The sequence below is a fragment of the Mustelus asterias genome, chromosome 7 (assembly GCF_964213995.1).
Source record: "Mustelus asterias chromosome 7, sMusAst1.hap1.1, whole genome shotgun sequence".
In the NCBI taxonomy this organism is placed as follows: domain Eukaryota; kingdom Metazoa; phylum Chordata; class Chondrichthyes; order Carcharhiniformes; family Triakidae; genus Mustelus; species Mustelus asterias.
In genome coordinates this window covers 137,561,692-137,580,568 of record NC_135807.1, presented here as the reverse complement: position 1 = coordinate 137,580,568, position 18,877 = coordinate 137,561,692, and the positions used below count along the sequence as shown (strand labels likewise).

The window sequence follows — 18,877 nt, the reverse complement described above, 5'->3', positions numbered from 1 at the left end:
GTTACATGGTCTGATTAGTTTATCGAGTTACTACTCAACACATGTATATTTTGATCCTGCATAGCTGAAGGGAATTTTGGTCTGGAATGTGCTTTTTTGATTGAAATAAAAAGAGTTCAAGCAAAGTTCGAGCCAACTATAAAAACCACAAGGTCACCAGCCTTGTTATTAAAGGAGAAAATGTTGGAAACACTCTTGAGATTTATTTGTTGGAACAGAACAGAGGTGTGGAAATTTTCTTTTATGTATCACGGCTGTGCAATGTCCAGGTGCATTTTACTATGTTAAGGGCACTATATAAATGCAATAGAAACAGAAAGTGCTGGAAATACTCAGCAGGTCTGGCAGCATCAGTGGAGAGAGAAACTGAGTTAACGTTTCAGATTGGCAACCTTTCATCAGAACTGATCTGAAATGTTGGGTGAGATTTTAAATTCCTCAAAGTCAATTCACTTACACACAAGTCCATTAACTTGGTTAGCAAGCCCGTTAGTCACTGCTGCCAAATATTTCCAGAATTCTTGGTCTTTATTTCAGATTTCCAGCATCTGCAGCATTTTGCTTTTATACTAAAGAAAAAGGATGCTGGAGGGAAACTCATGCGGCACACTTTACAGGGGAAAGGAAAGATCTCAACTGACTCAGTAAATGGTGGTAAGACCAAAGACCATATAAATAGGATCAGGAATAGGCTGTTCGGCCCCTCGAGCCTGCTCCGCCATTCAATAGGATTGTGGCTGATCCGACATTCCTCACGTCCACTTTCCTGCCCTTTCCCTGCAATTCTTGATTCCCTTACTGATCAAAAATCTATCTATAAAGAACAAAGAAAAGAAAATTACAGCACAGGAACAGGCCCTTCGGCCCTCCATGCCTGCACTGACCATGCTGCCCGGCTGAACTAAAACCCCCTACCCTTCCGGGGACCATATCCCTCTATTCCCATCCTATTCATGCATTTGTCAAGACGCCTCTTAAAACTCACTATCGTATCAGCTTCCACTACCTCCCCCAGCAGCAAATTCCAGGCACCCACCAACCTCTGTGTAAAAAATCTGCCTTGTACATCTTTAAACCTTGCCCCTCGCACCTTAAACCTGTGCCCCCTAGTAATTGACTCTTCCACCCTGGGAACAAGCTTCTGACTATCCACTCTGTCCATGCCCCTCATAATCTTGTAGACTTCTATCAGGTCGCCCCCTCAACCTCCATCATTCCAGTGAGAACAAACCACGTTTCTCCAACCTCTCCTCATAGCTAATGCCCTCCATACCAGGCAGCATCCTGGTAAGTCTTTTCTGTACCCTCTCCAAAGCCTCCACATCCTTCTGGTAGTATAGCGACCAGAATTGAACACTATATTCCTAGGGCAGCCTAACTAAGATTCTATAAAGCCGCAACATGACTTGCCAATTTTTAAACTCAATGTCCCAGCCGATGAAGGCAAGCATGCCATTAATAAGAACATAAAAAATAGGAGCAGGAGTAGGCCATCCAGCCCCTCGAGCCTGCCCCGCCATTCAATAAGATCATGGCTGATCTGAAGTGAATCAGTTCCACTTACCCGCCTGATCCCTATAACCCTTAATTCCCTTACCGATCAGAAATCCATCTATCCGTGACTTAAACATATTCACCGAGGTAGCCTCCACCACTTCAGTGGGCAGAGAATTCCAGAGATTCACCACCCTCTGAGAGAAGAAGTTCCTCCTCAACTCTGTCCTAAACTGACCCCCCTTTATTTTGAGGCTGTGCCCTCTAGTTCTGGTTTCCTTTCTAAGTGGAAAGAATCTCTCCATGTCTACCCTATCCAGCCCCTTCATTATCTTATATGCCTCTATAAGATCACCCCTCAGCCTTCTAAACTCCAACGAGTACAAACCTAATCTGCTCAATCTCTCCTCATAATCTACACCCCTCATCTCCGGTATCAACCTGGTGAACCTTCTCTGCACTCCCTCCAAGGCCAATATATCCTTTCGCAAGTAAGGGGACCAAAACTGCACACAGTATTCCAGCTGCGGCCTCACCAATCTCACCAATGCCTTGTACAGATGCAGCAAGACTTCTCTGCTTTTATATTCTATCCCCCTCGCGATAAATGCCAACATCCCATTTGCCTTCTTGATCACCTGTTGTACTTGCAGACTGAGTTTTTGCGACTCATGCACAAAGACTCCCAGGTCCCTTTGCACAGTAGCATGTTGTAATTTTTTTCCATTTAAATAATCCAATTTGCTATTATTTCTTCCAAAGTGAATAACCTCGCATTTGCCAACGTTATACTCCATCTGCCAGATCCTCGCCCACTCACTCAGCCTATTCAAATCTCTCTGCAGACCTTCCACTTCCTCCACGTAATTCACTTTCCCACTTATCTTCGTGTCGTCAGCAAACTTTGTTACCCTACACTCAGTCCCCTCCTCCAGATCATCTATGTAAATAGTAAACAGTTGAGGCCCCAGTACCGATCCCTGCGGCACGCCACTAGTCACCATCTGCCAACCAGAAAAGCACCCATTTATTCCAAATCTCTGCTTCCTGTCGGATAGCCAATCCCCAATCCACGCTAACACCCTACCCCCAACTCCGTGTGCCCCAATCTTCTGCAGCAACCTTTTGTGAGACACCTTATCGAATGCCTTTTGGAAATCCAAAAACACCACATCTACTGGTTCCCCTCCGTCAACCGCACTAGTGACATCTTCATAAAAATCCAGTCAGTTCGTCAAACACGACTTTCCTCTCATGAATGCATGCTGCGTCTGCTTAATCGGACCATTCTTATCCAGATGGCCCGCTATTTCTTCTTTAATGATGGATTCCAGCATTTTCCCAACTACAGCCGTTAAGCTAACCGGCCTGTAGTTACCCGCCTTTTGTCTATTTCCTTTTTTAAACAGCGGCGTAACAGTAGCCGTTTTCCAATCCGCCGGCACTACCCCAGAGTCCAGTGAATCTTGATAAATAACCTCTAATGCATCCGCTATTACCTCTGACATTTCTTTCAGTACCCTGGGATGCATTCCATCCGGGCCCGGGGACTTGTCCACCTTCAGTCCCGTTAGTCTACCAAGCACTGCCTCTCCAGTAACATTAATTGTATTGAGTACCTCTCCTCCTACCAACCCTCTATCGTTAATATTCGGTAAACTATTTGTGTCTTCCTCCGTGAAGACCGACACAAAAAACCTATTTAAAGTTTCAGCCATTTCCTCATTTTCCATTATTAAATCCCCCCTCTCGTCCTCCAAGGGTCCAACATTCACTCTAGCCACTCTATTCCTTTTTATATATTCGTAAAAACTTTTACTATTATTTTTTATGTTTAGAGTTAGTTTTGTTTCATAATCTATCTTCCCTTTCTTTATCGCTTTCTTAGTCATTCTTTGGGTGGCATGGCGGCACAGTGGTTAGCATTGCTGCCTCACAGCTCCAGGGACCCTGGTTCGATTCCCGGCTTGGGTCACTGTCTGTGTTGAGTTTGCACATTCTCCCCATGTCTGCGTGGGTTTCCTCCGGGTACTCCGGCTTCCTCCCACAGTCCAAAGATGTGCGGGTTAGCTGGATTGGCCATGCTAAATTGACCTTTAGTGTCCCGGGATGCATAGGTTAGAGGGATTAGCAGGCTAAATATGGGAGGATATGGGGATAGGGGCTGGCTGGGATTGTTGTTGGTGCAGACTCGATGAGCCAAATGGCCTCCTGCACTGCAGGGTTTCTATGATTCTACATGCCTTCTTGACTACCTTCTCCACCTGTGTTGCCACTTTCAGTGACCTGTGTACCTGTACATACAGATCCCTCTGCCTATCAATGCTCTTAAGGGTTCTGCCATTTACTATATATTTCCCAACTGTATTAGACCTTTCAAAATGCATTACCTCACATCTGCCATCTCTCCACCCAAGTCTCCAACCAATCCATATCCTGCTGTATCCTCTGATGGTCCTCATCACTATCCTCAATTCCACCAACTTTTGTGTCATCTGCAAACTTACTAATCAAACCAGTTACATTTTCCGCCAGATCATTTGTATATATTACAAACAGCAAGGGTCCCAGCACTGATCCCTGAGGAACACCACTATCACAGCCCTCCATTCAGAAACGCACCCTTCCACTGCTACCCTCTGTCTTCTATGACCAAGATGTGGAGATGCCGGCGTTGGACTGGGGTAAACACAGTAAGAAGTTTAACAACACCAGGTTAAAGTCCAACAGGTTTATTTGGTAGCAAAAGCCACACCCGCCCATATTTGCTACCAAATAAACCTGTTGGACTTTAACCTGGTGTTGTTAAACTTCTTTCTATGACCAAGCCAGTTCTGTATCCATATCGCCAGCTCACCTCTGATCCTATGCGACTTCACCTTCTGTACCTATCTCGGCCTTAAATACACTCAAGGACTCTGCCCCCACAGCTCTCTGTAGCAGGGAGTTCCAAAGATTCACAACCCTCTGGGAGAAAAAAATCCTCCTCGTTTCAGTCTTAAATTGGCACCCTGAGTGATCTGGGGCTGTTCTTAGGTGAACAAAAAAAAGTTGTGGGCCGGCTGGGGAGGACACTGCAACCAAGTTGGGGGAGCAGTGCATTGTGATCTGAAAGGAGTCCATGGCAGATCAGGTCCTATTCTTCTGGGGATCTCCTCTTCACACTCATGATCTCTAGACCACCTGACCAGGACTTCCTGAAACCAGGACATTAGTCAGCACTCCTAGACCCTGAGATCATACTTCCCAAGTCCCAGGACATGCCCTGGTGTTCCCAGGATCCCCTTCCCCCGTTTTCCTAAAACTCAGTGCAATACCCTTCAGAGCTCCATCCCTCTTGTGAAATCCCATAGCAGCCCTCATTATTAATTAGCAAGTCTCCCTAATCCATCCAACCAACCTCGAGTAACTGTATGGGCGATCTGACAGTTGTATATAAATTCATTTCATGCTTCATGGTAATGTGCTCTTGTCTGCATAATTAAAGCACTGCAATCTGTTATGAGCTGTGCCAGGATTGCGTGTGTGTATGTAATTTTACATTGAAATCAAATAAAGCATAATTAGCATGTTGCACCTATCATAGGTGGCACAGTGGTGAGCACTACAGCCTCACATCGCGAGGGACCCGGGTTCATTTCCGGCCTCTGGTCACTATCTGTGTGGAGTCTGCACGTTCTCCCCGTGTCTCCAAGGGTTTCCTCCGGGTGCTCCGGTTTCCTCCCACAGTCCAAAGATGTGAGGGTTAGGTGGATTGGCCATGCTAAATTGACCCTTGGTGTCAGGGGATTAGCAAGGTAGATATGATGGGTTACGGGAATAGGGCCTGGGTGGGATTGTGGTTGGTGCAGACCCGATGGGCTGAATGGCCTCCTTCTGCACTGCAGGGATTGTATTGTATAATCACCAATAAAGTGATAGTGATGGAATCAGAGATAGTTGACTGGTTTCCCTAAGGCCTGTAACATATTAAAGAGTGCACCCATTTATTTCAAAGGAGCCCACTTAAGTATTCGACCTCTGGCGGACCAGGGTGGAAACTCCAAAATCTATCTTATTGGAGCGTCTTGGAGAAGATTACTGCTGGGAGCTGAAACCTTGGCTTTCATAAAAGAGTATCAGGATGGATCAATGAGAGCCTTTACTTATCACAACAAGGAATATTACAAACATTTTACAAGTAAGTTTCTCATGAAGTATTTGATTTGATTTATTATTGTCACGTGTATTAATATACAGTGAAAGGTATTGTTTCTTGCGCACTATGCAGACAAAGCATACCGTTCATAGAGGAGGAAAGGAGAGAGTGCAGAATGTAGTGTTACAGTCATAGCTGGGGTGTAGAGAAAGATCAACTTAATGCGAGGTAAGTCCATTCAAAAGTCTGACGGCAGCAGGGAAGAAGCTGTTCTCGAGTCGGTTGGTACGTGACCTCAGACTTTTATATCTTTTTCCCAAAGGAAGAAGGTGGAAGAGAGAATGTCCGGGGTGTGTGGGGTCCTTGATTATGCTGGCTGCTTTGCTGAGGCAGCGGGAAGTGTAGACAGAGTCAATGGATGGGAGGCTGGTTTGTGTGATGGATTGGGCTACATTCACGACCCTTTGTAGTTCCTTATTAGTAACAAACATTTTAGAATGTTGAAGTGCACTTCATCCACCTCAAGGATTTCAAAAGCATATCTATAGCAAGATATTTAATATCCTGCCAGGTACTACTGATATATTATCAGTTCCTGCATTCCAGTGGCTATACTGTTGCAGTGAATTGATGACAAAGCAAATAGTGTTAATTAATTTTAATGGAGTTGTTAGTTACTGAAATAGTAGTTTAATAAAATGAAACACTTGATAACTGTTTTTTGGGGTGACATTTCTGCCACAGACTGAGATTTAATGTAGTGTAGATGCCTTGTACATGAGCATAGAAAGAAGCAAGAGACTGGAATTATGAAAGGTGGGAGGGAGATTAGTTTTGGCAGCTTCTGCTAATATGGCTTTTTAAAGTGGTCTGAACCACAGCCAATTCTTTGCATGTACAGTCAGCAATTGTTGGAATCAGCTACATTTCATCCAAAGCCAGGCTTCCATTTGAGTTTGTTTTGAAACTAAGAACCAGAAGTATGATTTTGTATATGGTCAGTGTGCCGAACATGCATTGTAAAATCATAGAAATCATAGAAACCCTACAGTGCAAAAAGAGGCCATTCGGCCCATCGAGTCTGCACCGACCACAATCCCACCCCGGCCCTACTCCCATATCCCTACATATTTACCCACTAATCCCTCTAACCTACACATCTCAGGACACTAAGGGGCAATTTTAGCATGGCCAATCAACCTAACCCGCACATCTTTGGACTGTGGGAGGAAACCGGAGCACCCGGAGGAAACCCACGCAGACACGAGGAGAATGGGCAAACTCCGCACAGACAGTGACCCGAGCCAGGAATCGAACCCAGGTCCCTGGAGCTGTGAAGCAGCAGTGCTAACCACTGTGCTACTGTGCCGCCCCTATTGGAACACCTTTCGTAATCGCAGGGCATCCTGTAAGCCTAGGCAGTAGTTTTCTATATAACTAGAGTCAGTACTCTTCAAGCAAGTACTTAATTGGCTGTAAAGCACTTTGAGATGTCCAGTGATCATAAAAAATGCTATATCAATGCATGTCTGTTTTACTTTTCATTTCCATGTCTTTTTGCTGTTTTTTAATATAAACTCATTGCCGATTGCACAATCTGCCTGTCAGGTTTCCACTAATCTCTCCAAATACATTCAGGAAAGAAAATTCCTCTGCCCTTCACAGTAACTTCATTGCAGTATTAATGTAAGCTTACTCTTGTTAATGTAAGCTTATTAAATGGTAATAAGTGTTAATTAAATGTTAAATTAAATGTTAATTAAATGTTAAATGTTGTGAAGTGTTAATGTAAGCTTATTCTTTTCCCAAAGATAGGGGAGTCTAAAACTAGAAGGCATTGGTTTAAGGTGAGAGGGGAGAGATACAAGAGTGTCCAGAGGGGCAATTTTTTCTTAGAGGGTGTTGAGTGTCTGGAACAAGCTGCCAGAGGTAGTAGTAGAGGCGGGTACAATTTTGTCTTTTAAAAAGCATTTAGACAGTTACATGGGTACGATGGGTCTCGAGGGATATGGGCCAAATGCGGGCTATTGGAATTAGCTTAGGGGTTTTAAAAAAGAAAGAGCGGCATGGACAAGTTGGGCCGAAAACCTCTATGACTCTACTTGTGACACTAATAAATAAACTTTAAACAATGTATCATAAACTTTGAAATAAAATAAATAAACTTTAAACAATGGATCATTGGGACCTCTTTTGGGGCAGGTGTGACCTGTATAATAAGGACGGGTTGCACTTGAATCCCAGGGGGACCAATATCCTAGCGGGGAGGTTTGCTAAGGCTACTGGGGAGAGTTTAAACTAGAATGGTTGGGGGGTGGGAATCAAATTGAAGTGACTGGGAGAGAGGAGGTTAGCTCACAAATAGAGAAAGCTTGCCGACAGTGTGAGAGGGAGGATAGGCAGGTGATAGAGAAGGGGAGCGCTCAGACTGAAGGTTTGAGATGTGTCTATTTTAACGCAAGGAGTGTTGTGAACAAAGTAGATGAGCTTAGAGCATGGATCACTACTTGGAAATATGATGTGGTGGCCATTACAGAGACTTGGATGACTCCGGGACAAGACTGGTTACTTCAAGTGCCGGGTTTCAAATGTTTCAGAAGGGACAGGGAGGGAAGCAAAAGAGGTGTGGGAGTGGCACTGTTGATCAGAGATAGTGTCACAGCTGCAGAAAAGATGGACACCATGGAGGGATTGTCTACGGAGTCTCTGTGGGTGCAGGTTACGAACAGGAAGGGGTCAATAACTTTACTGGGTGTTTTCTATAGGCCGCCCAATAGTAACAGGGATGTTGAGGAGCAGATAGGGAAACAGATCCTGGAAAGGTGTAATAATGATGTGGAGATGCCGGCGTTGGACTGGGGTAAACACAGTAAGGAGTCTAACAACACCAGGTTAAAGTCCAACAGGTTTATTTGGTAGCAAACGCCACTAGCTTTCAGAGCGCTGCTCCTTCGTCAGGTGAGTGGGAGTTCTGTTCACAAACAGGGCATGTAAAGACGACAAACTCAATTTACAGAATAATGAATAATGATTGGACTGTGAGTCTTTACAGCTAATCAAGTCTTAAAGGTACAGACAATGTGAGTGGAAAGAGCATTAGCACAGGTTAAAGAGATGTGTATTGTCTCCAGACAGGACAGCCAGTGAGATTCTGCAAGTCCAGGCAAGTTGTGGGAGTTACAGATAGTGTGACATGAACCCAAGATCCTGGTTGAGGCCGTCCTCATGTGTGCGGAACCTGGCTATCAGTCTCTGCTCAGCGACCTCTGCGCTGTCGTGTGTTGTGAAGGCCGCCTTGGAGAATGCTCACCCGAATATCAGAGGCCAAATGCCCGTGACCGCTGAAGTGCTCCCCAACAGGAAGAGAACAGTCTTCCTGGTGATTGTCGAGCGATGTTCGTTCATCCGTTGTCGTAGCGTCTGCATGGTTTCCCCAATGTACCATGCCTCGGGACATCCTTTCCTGCAGCGTATCAGGTAGACAATGTTGGCCGAGTTGCAAGAGTATGTACCGTGTACCTGGTGGATGGTGTTCTCACGTGAGATGATGGCATCCATGGAGATGATCCGGCACGCCTTGCAGCGGTTGCTGTAGCAGGGTTGTGTGGTGTCGTGGTTACTGTTCTCCTCAAGGCTGGGTAGTTTGCTGCGGACAATGGTCTGTTTGTGGTTGTGCGGTTGTTTGAAGGCAAGAAGTGGGGGTGTGGGGATGGCCTTGGTGAGATGTTCGTCTTCATCAATGACATGTTGAAGGCTCCGGAGGAGATGCCGTAGCTTCTCCGCTCCAGGGAAGTACTGGACGACGAAGGGTACTCTGTCCACCGTGTCCCGTGTTTGTCTTCTGAGGAGGTCGGTACGGTTTTTCGCTGTGGCGCGTCGGAACTGTCTATCTATGAGTCGGGCGCCATATCCTGTTCTTATGAGGGCATCTTTCAGCGTCTGGAGGTGTCTGTTGCGATCCCCCTCATCCGAGCAGATCCTGTGTATTCGGAGGGCTTGTCCGTAGGGGATGGCTTCTTTAACATGTTTCGGGTGGAAGCTGGAGAAGTGGAGCATCGTGAGGTTATCCGTGGGCTTGCGGTACAGTGAGGTGCTGAGGTGACCATCCTTAATGGAGATGCGTGTGTCCAAGAATGCAACTGATTCCGGAGAGTAGTCCATGGTGAGTCTGATGGTGGGATGGAACTTGTTGATGTCATCATATAGTTGTTTCAGTGATTGTTCGCCATGAGTCCAAAGGAAGAAAATGTCATTGATGTATCTAGTGTTTAGCATCGGTTGAAGGTCCTGTGCGGTGAAGAAGTCTTGTTCGAACCTGTGCATGAGGATGTTGGCATATTGAGGTGCGAATTTGGTCCCCATGGCTGTTCCGTGTGTCTGGATGAAGAACTGGTTGTTGAAGGTGAAGACATTGTGGTGCAGGATGAAGCGGATGAGTTGTAAAATTGCATCTGGAAACTGGCAGTATAATACTGTATAATTCAAGATGTAATAATAATAGAGTTGTCGTGATGGGAGATTTTAATTTCCCAAATATTGATTGGAATCTCCCTAGAGTAAGGGGTGTAGATGGGAAGGAGTTTGTTAGGTGTGTTCAGGAGTGTTTCTTGACACAGTATGTAGATAAGCCTACAAGAGGAGAGGCTGTACTTGATTTGGTATTGGGAAATGAACCTGGTCAGGTGTCAGATCTCTCAGTGGGAGAGCATTTTGGAGATAGTGATCATAATTCTATCTCCTTTACAATAGCATTGGAGAGAGATAGGATCAGACAAGTTAGAAAAGTGTTTAATTGGAGTAAGGGGAATTATGAGGCTATCAGGCAGGAAATTGGAGGCTTAAATTGGAAAGAGGTTTTCTCAGGGAAATGTACGGCAGAAATGTGGCAAATTTTCAGGGAATATTTGTCTGGAGTTCTGCATAGCAACGTTCCAATGAGACAGGGAAGTTATGGTAGGTTACAGGAACCGTGGTGTACAAAGGCTGTAATGAATCTAGTCAAGAAGAAAAGAAAAGCTTACAAAAGGTTCAGGGAGCTAGGTAATGTTAGAGATCTAGAAGAGTATACGGCTAATAGGAAGGATCTTAAGAAGGAAATTAGGAGAGCCAGAAGGGGTCATGAGAAGGCCTTGGCAGGCAGGATTAAGGAAAACCCCAAGGCATTCTACAAGTATGTGAAGAGCAACAGGATAAGACGTGAAAGAATAGGACCTAGCAAGTGTGACGGTGGGAAAGTTTGCATGGAACCGGAAGAAATAGCAGAGGTACTTAATGAATACTTTACTTCAGTATTCACTATGGAAAAGGATCTTGGTGGTTGTAGTGCAGACTTGCAGCGGACTGAAAAGCTTGAGCATGTAGATATTAAGAAAGAGGATGTGTTGGAGCTTTTGAAAAGCATCAAGTTAGATAAGTCGCCGGGACTGGATGAGATATACCCCAGGCTACTGTGGGAGGCGAGGGAGGAGATTGCTGAGCCTCTGGCGATGATCTTTGCATCATCAATGGAGACGGGAGAGGTTCCGGAGGATTGCGCATGTTGTTCCTTTATTCAAGAAAGGGAGTAGAGATAGCCCTGGAAATTATAGACCAGTGAGTCTAACCTCAGTGGTTAGTAAGTTGATGGAGAAGATCCTGAGAGGCAGGATTTATGAACATTTGGAGAGGTATAATATGATTAAGAATAGTCAACATGACTTTGTCAAAGGCAGATCATGCCTTATGAGCCTGGTTGAATTTTTTGAGGATGTGACTAAACACATTGATGAAGGAAGAGCAGTAGATGTAGTGTATATGGACTTCAGAAAGGCATTTGATAAGGTGCCCCATGCAAGGCTTATTGAGAAAGTGATCCAAGGAATCCAAGGGGACATTGCTTTGTGGATCCAGAACTGGCTTGCCCACAGAAGGTGGTTATAGATGGGTCATATTTTGAATGGAGGTCGGTCACCAGTGGAATGCCCCAGGGATCTGTTCTGGGACCCTTACTCTTTGTGATTTTTATAAATGACCTGGATGCGGAAGTGGAGGGATGGGTTGGTAAGTTTGCTGATGACACAAAGATTGGAGGTGTTGTGGATAGTGTGGAGGGATGTCAGAAGTTGCAGCGAGACATTGATAGGATGCAAGACTGGGCGGAGAAGTGGCAGATGGAATTTAACCCAGATAAGTGTGAGGTGGTTCATTTTGGCAGGTCAAATAGGATGGCGGAATATAATATTAATGGTCGGACTCTTGGCAGTGTGGAAGATCAAAAGGATCTTGGGGTCCGAGTTCATAGGATGCTCAAAGCAGCTGTGTAGGTTGATGCTGTGGTTAAGAAGGCGTATGGTGTACTGGCCTTCATCAATCGAGGAATTGAGTTTAGGAGTCATGAGATAATGTTGCAGCTATATAGGACCCTGGTCAGACCCCACTTGGAGTACTGTGCTCAGTTCTGATCGCCTCATTACAGGAAGGATGTGGAAGCCATAGAAAGGGTGCAGAGGAGATTTACAAGGATGTTGCCTGGGTTGGGGGGCATACATTATGAGGATAGGCTGAGGGAGCTCGGTCTTTTCTCCTTGGAGAGACGAAGGATGAGAGGTGACCTGATAGAGGTGTATAAGATGTTGAGAGGTATTGATCGAGTGGACAGTCAGAGGCTTTTTCCTAGGGCTGAAATGGTTGCCACGAGAGGACACAGGTTTAAGGTGCTGGGGAGTAGGTACAGAGGAGATGTCAGGGGCAAGTTTTTCATTCAGAGGGTGGTGGGCGCGTGGAATGGGCTGCCAGCAACGGTGGTGGAGGTGGATTCGATAGGGTCTTTTAAGAGACTTAGATAAGTACATGAAACTTAGTAAGATAGAGGGTTATAGGTAAGCCTAGTAATCGCTAAGGTAGGGACATGTTCGGCACAACTTTGTGGGCTGAAGGGCCTGTATTGTGCTGTGGTTTTTCTATGTTCTAAAATTTCAAATGTCTAAATAAGGGATCAAACAAATTAAAGTGTCAAGAAGACTAATGTATTAAGATAACCTGTTTTAAAGTTAATCCATAAATTGCCTTTTGTGTCTTTTTAATGCCTCATTTAAAGGTTTAACATTGAAGACTTCAACCTCACCCAGAGTACTGAGTTTGAGATGAGTATGGATTATGCAGTGTTCATTTGTACTGTGCCTTATATCGCAGGCTAATCAATACTGTTCAGTTAGTGACATTGATACAAAAAGATATTTTTCGGTAGCTTCTAAATGTTTTCCTTCGAATGTTTTGCAAAATTATTCAAAGCGAGATTGTAAATTTGACAACATTATTTTGATGCTTTTTCTGAAGTTGTATATGTTGAGTTGAAAGAGAATGTCTTTCCTTATGGTAATTGAATAAATGTTAATTTTTAACAGTTGAATTTTGATGCACACAGGCTGTAATAATTCCACAATAAAGGTTAGAATAACCTGATTATTGCTTGTTTTGTGTTGATGGTTAGAAAATGGAAACTTCCTAAAGCCAAGATATTTGTAGTACCCAGACTCCGATTTGCTAACCCGGTACATCTCTATACATACACTCCTGAACTATTTTGCTTTGACTCAGCTATTGCAACATTCTCCTGCCCTGCCTTCCACCTTGTACATTTTATAAATTATAACTCATTCAAAACTCTCCTGCCTGTCACACCAAGTCTCCTTCACCCATCAGCCCATGTACTCGCTAAATTATATTGGCTCCTGGTCTGACAAGAGTTTGGTTTTTGTAATTGTCATCCTTGTTTTCAACCTCTATGGTCTCACCCGCTCCCCGTTTTTGCAATCTTCTCCAGTCCTTTCGCCCTTTGAGATCTATGTGGTCCTCCGATTTTACAAACATCATCGAATAATAGAATCCTACAGTGTGGAAGGAGTTCCATTTGGCCCATTGAGCCTGCACTGACAACATTTCCACCCAGGCCCTATCCTGTAACCCCACATATTTATCCTCTGACACTGAGGGGTAATTTAGCATGACCAATCCACCTAACCCGCATTGGTGGGTTTGGACTGTGGGAAGAAACCGGAACACCCAGAGGAAACCCACGGAGGGTGCAAACGGAGGGAGAGGGTGCAAACTCCACACAGTCACCTGAGGCCGGAATTGAACCTCGGTCCCGAGCACTGTGAGGCAGCAGTGCTAATCACTGTGCCACCGTGTCGCCCGACATAACACGTATAAGAGCAGAATATGTAAGGAGTAGGCCATGCAGTACCTCAGACCTGCTCCACTGTTCAGTAAGATCATGGCTGACCTTTCCCTTTATAACCCTTGATTCCCTTTGTGTCCAAAAATCTATCAATCTCAGCCTTGAGTATATTCAACAATGGAGCATGCAGAGCTCTGTCATAGAGCAATCCAAAGGTTCATAGCACTCTGAGTGAAGAAATTTCTCAGCATCTCAGTCCTACTTGGTCAGCCCATTATCCTGAGACCATGACAGCCCCTGGTTCTAGCTGGCCAGGATAAATTGCCCCTCATTAACCCTGTTTCAATGAAATCACTCCTTATACTGTAGAGTATAAGCCTAGTCTATTCAATTTGTTCCCATAGGGCAATTCACTCATCCCAGAAATCAGTATAGTGATTTCATTGCATTTTGTCCAAGGCAAGTTATATCCTTCCTTCGATAGAGAGACCAAAACTGTACCCTGCATGCGATCTCACCAAAGCCCAGTACAATTACAGTGACACTATTTTACCACTGGTCTCTTGCACATCTCTGATTTTGGGGTGGCACAGTGGTTAGCGCTGCTGCCTCACAGGGACCTGGGTTCAATTCCTAGCTTGGGTCACTGTCTCTGCGGAGTCTGCATGTTCTCCCCTTGTCTGCGTGGGGTTTCCTCCGGGTGCTCCAGTTTCCTCCCACAGTCCGAAAGACGTGCTGGTTCATTGCATTAGCCATGCTAAATTCTCCCTCAGTGTACCCGAACAGGCGCTGGAATGCGGTGACTAGGGGATTTTCACAGTAACTTCATCGCAGTGTTAACGTAAGCCTACTTGTGACGATGATAAATAAACTTTAATGGCTCCACCATTAACTGCAATGCTGTCAGCTGCCAAGGCTCTAAGCTCTGGAATTTGCTCCCTGAACCTTTCTGCCCCTCTCTCTTCCTTTTAAGACACTCTCTTTCTCTTTGACCAAGTTTTTTGCCACTTGTCCGAATATCTCTGCTTGGCTTAGCATCAAATTTTGTTTGATGATGCTCCTGAGAACACCCCCAGGGCAGGTCACTATGTTAAAAGCGCCGTGTTAATTAATGTCTGCTGATTGTTTTCAGATGACGACAGTGATTTTCTGACGATGGCAGAAAAGCAGTTCATCATTAAGCGTGAGTTAGAGAATCTGAGGGCAGGGAATGAGACCATGGTACCTGGTCACCCACCAGCCAAACTCTATCCTGGGAAATCGATCTGTAAGTAGCTCATATTCCTGTATTTCAGCTTCCATTGCTTCTTAAAGATCAGGAAAACGGGAGAGAAAGAGTGTGGTTAGGGTACAAAACCCAGGCTGACATAAGGCATGAGCAAGGTCGGGTGGGTTGGGCTTAAAGAACATTGGTGCAGTAATGGAATGCATTCCACAAGACACTTGTGCGAATGTCACAAAACCCATACAACAGTGCCACTTGCTCACTCTGACCAGAGCCACTGGTTTAAAATGTTTTTTGGGAAGAATTAGAGTATGAAATAAAACTAGAAAATGTTGGAAATACTCGAGCAGCATCTGTGGAGAGAGAAACAGTTCAATGTTTCAGGTCAACGACCTGTCAGAACAGGAAAAAAGCTTATGAAATTAGTCAAATAAATTAGTGGGACAATTCAGCTAGTTGTGGAATTTGTCTGGTGGTGCGTTGGGCGCTGTTCTTTTCCCATGTTCGGAGCTGTCCGAACAACCCTTGACCCCATCTGAGCATGAGAGTCAGCTTATTAATTTTTGTTTCAAATGTTATTTCTTCACTATTTGGTTTTTTTTGAACTTTAATAAGAAACTTATTCGATTTCACATGTCTCCTACTAACTGAATTAAGGTTCCTATTTTGTTTTCCCTGTAAACCAGCAAGATCTGATATTTAGCACTGATTCTATCCTGAGGTTGGCAGTTTGGAATGGCACTATTTGGTCCAATGCTTTAGCTGTCTACAATAGCTATACTTCTAGGTATCAGGACAGGAAGGCACGTTGTGAACAGAACAGCAGACAGTATGATCTTGACTTCCTTTGTACTCTGCTGTTCTAACTATTTTGTTCAGATGTGGAGATGCCGGCATTGGACTGGGGTGGGCACAGTAAGAAGTCTCACAACACCGGGTTAAAGTCCAACAGGTTTATTTGGTAGCATGGGCTTTTGGAGCGCTGCCCCTGATGAAGGAGTAGCGCTCCAAAAGCTCGTGCTACCAATTTAACCTGGTGTTGTGAGACTTCTTACTGTGGCTATTTTGTTCAGGCCCTCTATTGAGTTTACAGTTTGTTGCTCTTCTTTTGGAAAGGACCAGTACAGACGTGATGGGCTGAATGGCTTGCTCCTGTTCTGTATGACCTTGTGAATAAGTACTGACAACATTTTTGGATGAAAAAGTCTTCTAACCGCTCTTTGTGCTCTTAAACTCATATCCTCTAATAGTAACCAATTGGAATGTTCTTCAAATCTTCCCCTGGAAAAACCCAAGTTTGTGTCATCGTCATTCTTGGCTTAAAGGTGTACTGAGGGTTTGGCAGTAAGTGATAGCTGCCAGGGTTTTTGAAGGCAGCAGGGAGAGTTGTTTCCTCGAGCTGCAGAATGGCAACGCCCAATGAAGTATTGCACCATACAATAGACCCAATGTTTTGTCAATTGGTTTTGCTCTTTTTTTCAGGATTGTGGTCGACCCTGTGTAAAATTGATGATTTTGATTGAGGTCTTGTGGGACTTCTAATTTTAGCAGCTTCTTCAACATGAAGGTTTTATGATCTTCCTTACACAGAGATGCATGCAGCAATGATCTGTTGGAAGTAATTTCATTTGTTCACATACAGTAATATGGAACTGTTAGTTTTCACCACAACCACGGTGACACAGTGGTTAGCATTTTTGCCTGACAGCGCCAGGGACCTGGGTTCAATTCCCAGCTTGGGTCCCTGTCTGTGTGGAGTTTGCACATGTTCTCCGTGTCTGCGTGGGTTTCCTCCGGGTGCTCCGGTTTCCTTCCACACTCCAAAAGACGTGCTGGTTAGGTGCATTCACCAAGCTAAATTCTCCCTCAGTGTATCCGAACAGGCGCCAGAGTGTGGCGACTAGAGGATTTTCATGGTAACTTCATTGCAGTGTTAATGTACATCTACTTGTGACACGAATAAATAAACTTTAAAACTTTAAACAACCAACCTTGAATATTATCCTTTTTTTCTCTCTATATTTTATGTATTTGCAACACTTTTTTCTCACAGTAACTTCATTGCAGTGTTAATGTAAGTCTAAGATAAAAGTAAATTACTGCGGATGCTGGAATCTGAAACCAAAAGAGAAAAATGCTGGAAAATTTCAGCAGGTCTGGCAGCATCTGTAAGGAGAGAAAAGAGCTGACGTTTCGAGTCCAGATGATTCTTTGTCAAAGCTGTAGTGAGCTTTGACAAAGGGTCATCTGGACTCGAAACGTCAGCTCTTTTCTCTCCTTACAGATAGAACATAGAACAGTACAGCACAGTACAGGCCCTTCGGCCCTCGATGTTGTGCCGAGCTTTGTCTGAAACCAAGATCAAGCTATCCCACTCCCTATCATTCTAGTGTGCTCCATGTTCCTGTCCAATAACCGCTTGAAAGTTCCTAAAGTGTCCGACTCCACTATCACAGCAGACAGTCCATTCCACACCCCAACCACTCTGAGTAAAGAACCTACCTCAGACATCCCTCCTATATCTCCCACCATGAGCCTTATAGTTATGCCCCCTAGTAACAGCTACACCCACCCGAGGAAATAGTCTCTGAACGTCCACTCTATCTATCCCCTCATCATCTTATAAACCTCTATTAAGTCACCTCTCATCCTCATCCGCTCTAAAGAGAAAAGCCCTAGCTCCCTCAACCTTTCCTCATAAGACCTACCCTCCAAACCAGGCAGCATCCTGGTAAATCTCCTCTGCACTCTCTCCAATGCTTCCACATCCTTCTTATAGTGAGGTGACCAGAACTGCACACAATATTCCAAATGTGGTCTCACCAATGTCCTGTACAGTTGCTGCATAACCCCACGGCTCTTAAACTCAAACCCCCTGTTAATAAACGCTAACACACTATAGGCCTTCTTCACGGCTCTATCCACTTGAGTGGCAACCTTTAGAGATCTGTGGATATGGACCCCAAGATCTCTCTGTTCCTCCACATTCCTCAGAACCCTGCCGCTGACCCCGTAATCCGCCAGACCTGCTGAGATTTTCCAGCATTTTCTCTTTTGGTTAGTGAAAGCCTACTTGTGACTCTAATAAATAAAATTTCAACTAAAATTTTTATACCTCGTTTTTTTTGGGTGACAATTTGTGAAAGAGATGATTAATTATCTATTACGAACAACATATATTTTCATCTAGTTCGTCGTTTGCAAACCAGCGGACTTCTAATTCAACTTTACCCACTACATGACCCAGCAGAACTGAAAAAGCTCAGCTTCCTCTGGTATCGACGAGTGAAGTTTTCCTTTCAGCCTCTTGGTAAGTCAACAAATTAGATAAATCATCAGTCAGATTTGCATGAAACCTCAGCTCAGTGCCAGCCAGAAAAACCTGTAGGTGTACGTGCGGTATTTGTTCCCTCGAGGAAAGAATTAGCCTTCATAACTTTGTGTTGCAACAGCTCATTTACAGTCCCATGGCATCTGGCCAGGAATCACTATGCCCTGAATAATAATCTGCTTTCTCCTGATCTTTTGGCGCAGTGGTAGAGTCCCTATCTCTGAGCCAGAAGCTCAAGGCTTCATAGAACATAGAACAGTACAGCACAGAACAGGCCCTTCGGCCCACGATGTTGTGCTGAGCTTTATCTGAAACCAAGATCAAGCTATCCCACTCCCTATCATCCTGGTGTGCTCCATGTGCCTATCCAATAACTGCTTAAATGTCCCTAAAGTGACTGACTCCACTATCACTGCAGGCAGTCCATTCCACACTCCAACCACTCTCTGCGTAAAGAACCTACCTCTGATATCCTTCCTATATCTCCCACCATGAACCCTATAGTCATGCCCCCTTGTAATAGCTCCATCC

The 18,877-nt window shown here is 44.6% G+C and overlaps 1 protein-coding gene across 1 annotated transcript in view; it reads left to right on the top strand.

Moving 5' to 3' along the window:
* Positions 1 to 18,877, top strand: part of ano10a (anoctamin 10a) — a 91,243-nt gene that overhangs the window by 12,966 nt on the left and 59,400 nt on the right. The window contains exons 3-5 of the mRNA XM_078216914.1: positions 5,492 to 5,674; positions 14,923 to 15,057; positions 18,206 to 18,325. Of these exons, the coding sequence (XP_078073040.1) occupies positions 5,492 to 5,674; positions 14,923 to 15,057; positions 18,206 to 18,325 (438 nt within the window). The remainder of the gene's footprint in view (positions 1 to 5,491; positions 5,675 to 14,922; positions 15,058 to 18,205; positions 18,326 to 18,877) is intronic.